The sequence below is a fragment of the Ostrinia furnacalis genome, unplaced genomic scaffold (genome assembly GCF_004193835.3).
Source record: "Ostrinia furnacalis isolate ACB-3 unplaced genomic scaffold, ASM419383v2 OfSCF3979, whole genome shotgun sequence".
NCBI lineage: Eukaryota > Metazoa > Arthropoda > Insecta > Lepidoptera > Crambidae > Ostrinia > Ostrinia furnacalis.
The window spans coordinates 1-6,150 of NW_021134218.1; the positions used below are offsets into that span (position 1 = coordinate 1).

Below are 6,150 nucleotides of genomic sequence, written 5' to 3' on the forward strand. Positions count from 1 at the left end.
CTTTAATGAGAGCGATTTATTTTAGATAATATCTTTTACGAAGGTATGTTACGAACTGGCCCGGCTACGGCGCCAAAAAAGGCCGTGACAATTTCAGTAAGCAGTACAGATACATACTTTTCTGTGCTTAAGAGCGTTTACGCCGTTTGGCGTAAAAACAATACTTTTTCAACCCGTTACAATCATTAACCAGTTACATTACAAATATGTTATAGGCATCAATAATTAGGCAATTTCGTCGTCTAAATAGTTAGTTGAGAAAATATTTCGATTAGTATAGTATTTAAGAATTCTATCAAGATAAGTTCACACAGGTTTTCAAATTTCCACTTTAGCGTCAGTTTACAAGCTGAAATTTTTATAAAAATACTGTGAAAACGATATAACAAACATTTATATCCTATAGCATAGGTCCTTAAGCAAATAGTTAGTTGAGAAAATTCTTAGATTTAAGCATTTTACAATAAGAAATCACAAATTCAAAGATTTTTATACCATTATTCTTCTTTAATTCAACATAAAAATAGCTTAATATAATAAAATAACATCTTCTTTAAAATATTTACTTTGAAACGATATATTATAATTCATTGTTATTGTTTTGCTATAAACATTTGAAAACTATTAAAAAACGCCGCGCGCGAATCATTTCCAGTGATGCCCCTTGAAACGCCGCGCTTCGCGTAAACGCTCTTAAAAAGAAAAAAAAAGCTACTGACCGTTGGGCTGCGGCGGCTGGCCGGAGCGCTGGTGGTAGTCCATGAGCAGCACGCCCGGAACCGGCTGCCGCACCTCGCCCGCCGCGCCCCCCGTTGTAACAGCGCCCGCGGGGGACATCGACCCCTCCTGTGGATACACGGTGGAATGTTGAGACAATGGGGATATTAAAAAAAAGTATATAAGTAGTATATCCGTTAAGCTAGCACCCATAACACAAGCATTGAGTTGCTTACTTTAGAGCTAGCTGGCGCTGTGTGAAATTGTTCAAAGATTTATTAATTAATTTATTATTATTTATTACTCCACCAGGAGACTGCAAACCAGGGTAGCTAAAAATGTTGAACATCGAAAATGCAAGAAATATTTGTCTTTACTTTTAGTTTCTTAGATCTTTTGCACACACTCGTTCTCTCATAAAAAGATTTAGGATAAATGTCAGACTAAGGCTAAGCTAACATGGAAAGCATTGGGGGAGGCCTATGTTCAGCAGTGGACGTCCTATGGCTGAAATGATGATGATGATGATGAAGGCTAAGCTAACAGTGTGTAGGCTAAATTATCCCTTTGCTTGTGGTCACAACAAGTCTGTACTGGTTATGATGATGAAGCTACCAGGTTTATTGAGAATATAAATTACATAGGAAAAGAAATAAAGAAAGCGCTTAAGAAAACACGGGCGTCAACTATCGTATTCTTGGTACCACTACCATGACTTTAGGGACCCCCCACTAGCGTCTTTCGAGTGTCGTCGTTTCACCAACGCCTGCGCAATGTCGACGCGGCGCACCGACACTCTCTCTTTCTTTGTACTTTTAATGTTCTAAAGCCGGGTACTCATTACCGAGCTGTAACCGTTGCATGTACTGTAACCAACAACAAGCTGGTACTCGCGCAAACGACGTTTGAATGACTAGTGTGGGGTTCTAAAATCATAGTACAAAGGACAATAGTTGACGACCATGTTTTCTTTAATGCTTTCTTTAGTTATATTATACAGGGTGACAGGTAAAGCGATACATTCCTTGATAGGGGTTAAAGTAGAGCTTATTTGCAGTCATTTAAGTCATATGACAACATGTCCGAAACTTGTTCATTTCCAAGTTATTCAAGATTTAAGTATTTTTTAAAAAATCTCCAGTTTTTATGTTAAAATGTACCCTTGTAATGAAGAATACGGAATAATGTTAACTTTTTTGTTGTATTCGTATAGCTAAATAATAAGATTGACATTTTAAATTAAAATTTGCAAGAAAGAATCATCATTACTCAAGTAAAAGCTAAAAAACCATGTATCATTTTGCAAAAAAAATATGTCTTAGGTAATTAAACGAAGAATTTCCAAGAAAAAATGTATGGAATGTTGTGTACAAATTACAGAATTTAGTTCCTTGATTCATTAGCTATTCAAAAAGCTACAGGTGTTTAATAAAAACTACATAATTATTTTTTTATTTGAATTTAAACGTCTAGTAAGATACTTTCATAAAAAAAATAATAAATAAAAAAGTCACACTAACAACTATTCTTGTGTCTCAATAAATGAAAAACTTAGTATTTTAATAATAATTGTATCACCTAATTTTATCTAGGTACATTATTTTAAGTCCTGCTCTACCTTGATGAGGTTCCTGGGTTTCTTCTTGGCGGGCTGGTGGCGGCGCTTGTCGTGCGGCGGGCGCGGGCGCAGCAGCGCGGGCGGCCAGCGGCGCCGCATCTCGTCCAACATTCGCTCGGCGGCGCGCCGCTTGGACACCTTCTTGCCGTCACCCTCGCCTTCAGTCTATGTGGCTATATTACAGTGCGTCAAAGGACAAAAGACGCTCTTATCACGTACCTCGATGGGGTTCCTGGGTTTTTTCTTGGAGGGCTGATGGCGTCGCTCTCCGTCTCAATGTCGCTATGTTAGGCTGGTTTCAGAGTAACGCTGGCGGCACGCGCCGTCGGCCGGTGCGTCTCAAAAGCGCGCGCATGACCGGTGGACCGCTGTCAAACGAGTCTTGATATCGCGCGTTTCTTTCTTCGCCGGCGCCGGCCGGACAGCACGCGTCTCACGAAAGGCGCGTTTGAAGGGCGTGTCTATGAAACGCAAATACTACCTAGTGTAATTGTAAGCGCGCGCGTGTGACCGGCGCCGGTCAAACGATTGACTCTGAAATCAGCCTTACAGAGCGTCAATGACAAATGACGCTCGTGCCTCGTACCTTGATGAGGTTCCTGGGTTTCTTCTTGGCGGGCTAGTGTCTGCGCAGCATCTCATCCAAATTTCGCGCGGCAACGCGGCGCTTGGACACTTTCTTGCCGTTGCCCTCGCCCTCAGTCTCGATGTCGCTATATTACAGTGCGTCTAAAGACGCGTGTATCTCGTACCTTGATGAGGTTCCTGGGTTTCTTCTTGGCGGGCTGGTGGCGGCGCTTGTCGTGCGGCGGGCGCGGGCGCAGCAGCGCGGGCGGCCAGCGGCGCCGCATCTCGTCCAACATTCGCTCGGCGGCGCGCCGCTTGGACACCTTCTTGCCGTTGCCCTCGCCTTCCGTCTCGATGTCGCCCACTGTGCAAGCCGTTACGAACACCTGCAAACAGCAACGAGTATTTTTCTTACTTTTATTTATTTGATTTAAAATCATAAATATAACTAAATTGTAAACCAAATGGCAAAATGCCAATGTTTATCGCATTCATTGTTGCCGCTCTCTCCAACAATGGCTTCCGCAGAATAACTGTTGTATTCTGAGTTCCACCTCAGAGCATGACATAACGCAGAGCGGTTTCTATTCGTTGCAACTACTTACTTCAATCTGTTTCATTTTATTTAAGAGCCAAAATAAATGTTTTTCTTTCTTTCAAATGGCAAGTCCACCCACAAGATGGACTGACGACCTCAAAGGTAGCAGGAAGACGATGATGACGATGATTATGGAAATCATTGGGAGAGGCCTATATTCAGCAGTGGACGTCCAATAGTTAACATAATGAAACCAAGTGAGCAAATTATCCTGAAATAATAGATTTTTATTATTGTTTGTTTTATTTACCCGCATGTGCGGCGGGCCGCGCTCGGACTTGACGGTGAACTGCACGGAGAGGTTCCGCTTGAGCGCCAGCTCGTGCACCAGCGACACCGGCGACTTCACCTCCGAGTTCAGGATGTCGGCGCTCGCGTCGCCTGGGGAAGATTCATTTCATATTAGTAACTTGAATAGAGATGTATGAGTAGCCGTAGCACTATTATTATTCGTAGCAGTGCAGTATTACTTAGCTACAGCCAACACAGGCCCAAATAGTCATCGTAGCACCACTGTTGTTCGTAGGCGTGCGAGCCGGCGGCGTCATGGCGCGTACACAGAGAGCTAGCCTCTATCTACCAAATTCCGAGCATTTTAACTAATGATTTTCTCCTGTACATTGGTAGTCGTAGCGTAGCAGAAGTCCCGGCGTTCGTAGCAGCGGGTGCTTGTGATCCAGGCGAGAGCGTGTTCACTCACCATTTTCTCCTTCCGTCTGCGCTGTAGTGGTCGTAGCAGTGCCGTTGGTCGTAGCAGCAGCGCCGGGTGTCGCCGTACAGTGGCCTATAAAGCCAGGCGATGGCCGTAAATACTGCGAGTCGCGTGCGTGTTCACTCAACATTTTCTCCTTCCGTCTGCGCTGTAGTAGTCGTAGCAGTGCCGTTGGTCGTAGCAGCGGTCCCGGGTGTCGCCGTAGCGGCAGCGGCCTGTGATCCAGGCGAGGGCCGCAGGTCATGTAAAGCACGGGCGGTGGCGTCGTAGCGCGTGCGTAGAGGGCTAGCTTCTAACGTGTTTACTCACCCTTTTTCTCCTTCCGTCTGCGCTGTTGTAGTCGTAGCAGTGCCGTTGGTCGTAGCAACAGCCCTGGGTATAGCCGTAGCAGCAGCTGCCTATAAACCTAGGGCCGCAGATAGTGCAAGCCGCGGGCGTCTCCTTAACTCACCATTTTCTCCTTCCGTCTGCGCTGTAGTAGTTGTAGCAGTGCCGTTGGTCGTAGCAGCAGCCCCGGGTGTCGCCGTAGCAGCCGCCACCTGTGATCCGGGCGAGGGCCGCAGGTTGTGTAACGCTCAAGCGGCGGCATCATAGCACATGCGTAGAGAGCTAGCGTCTAAAGTGTTCAACTCACCATTTTCTCCTTCCGTCTGCGCTGTAGTAGTCGTAGCAGTGCCGTTGGTCGTAGCAGCGGCACCGGTTGTCGTAGTAGCGGGTGCTTGTGAGCCGGGCGAGGGCGAGTTCACTCACCATTTTCTCCTTCCGTCTGCGCTGTAGTAGTCGTAGCAGTGCCGTTGGTCGTAGCAGCGGCACCGGTTGTCGTAGTAGCGGGTGCTTGTGAGCCGGGCGAGGGCGAGTTCACTCACCATTTTCTCCTTCAGTCTGCGCTGTAGTTGTCGTAGCAGTGCCGTTGGTCGTAGCAGCAGCGCCGGGTGTCGCCGTAGCAGCAGCGACTTGTGATCCAGGCGAGGGCCTCAGATCGTGTAAGGCTCGAGCTGCGGCGTCATGTCGCGCGGCTTGTGGTGTGGCGCCTTCGCCGAGCCAGGCGCGGCCGCCGACGCTGACGCGCACGCGGTAGAGAAGCGGCCCGCCCACGCCTACGCCTGCCACGCCGACTGGTGCGCTGTAGGGAGGAAATAAGGTATCTTTTAAATAAGCAAGTCTTCTTCTTCTTGTCGTGTCGACAACAAATCTACACAGCGTCAGCCCAAAACTCCGCCACAGAGTGGCGTTGTCAGTAGCCTTCATTGAATCTTCCTGCGTGCAGTTGTTTGGGCACGCAGGGCACGACATACTGTGCTCCGTCGACTGCAAGCACAGGCAATGTATTGTGGGCAAGAGCATGTTATGGCATTCGTAATGGTCGTAACCTCGAACAAAATTTCGAAAACAGTTTCCGATGCCAAGTTTTACTGTCGTAGATCGTTATTATTATTGACGGGGTAGGTACTGAAGAATATCACCGACAACAACCATAATTTTAAGAGAAGTTGAAACGGTCTTCCCAACTCAACTTCGTCTGGCCGGCATGGAGAGTATCTAGACCAAATCTTCCTTTGGTGAATACACGGCGGGCTGGCACAGCTTCATGGAAGCGTGTCTAAAGTTGAATTTTGTGTGACTTTACCAACTCTCTAGCAACGGGTCAGCGTGGGGAGCGTAGACCAAATTCTCCATTTGCCTATGGTGAACTCGAGGGTTGTGTTCCTGCAGTGGAGACTAGAAGACATGATGACGATGGCTAAAGCCTGGTCCGTGAGCACGTAGAATCCTGTCCAATGACCCCAAGCTACCCATCTTTATCGCTCGCGCGTAATTATATTGCTGTCGCGACTGTGCGACGCGCGCCCGCAGTGAGTGTGCGAGCGCGACAGCAACATAATTACGCGCGAGCGACAAGGATGGGCAGCTTGGGGTCATTGGACGGGATTCTACTCA

General features: G+C 47.1%; 1 protein-coding gene across 1 annotated transcript; it reads right to left on the reverse strand.

The window, feature by feature from the left end:
* Positions 1–719: 719 nt before the first annotated feature.
* On the reverse strand, positions 720–5,335 carry LOC114358545 (double-stranded RNA-binding protein Staufen homolog; the record flags this gene model as incomplete). Its single annotated transcript, XM_028312534.1, has 5 exons — positions 720–846; positions 2,336–2,500; positions 3,088–3,288; positions 3,751–3,881; positions 5,079–5,335. Coding segments are annotated over 5 exons (881 nt in total), but the record flags the coding sequence as incomplete, so codon positions are not given.
* Positions 5,336–6,150: the final 815 nt, after the last annotated feature.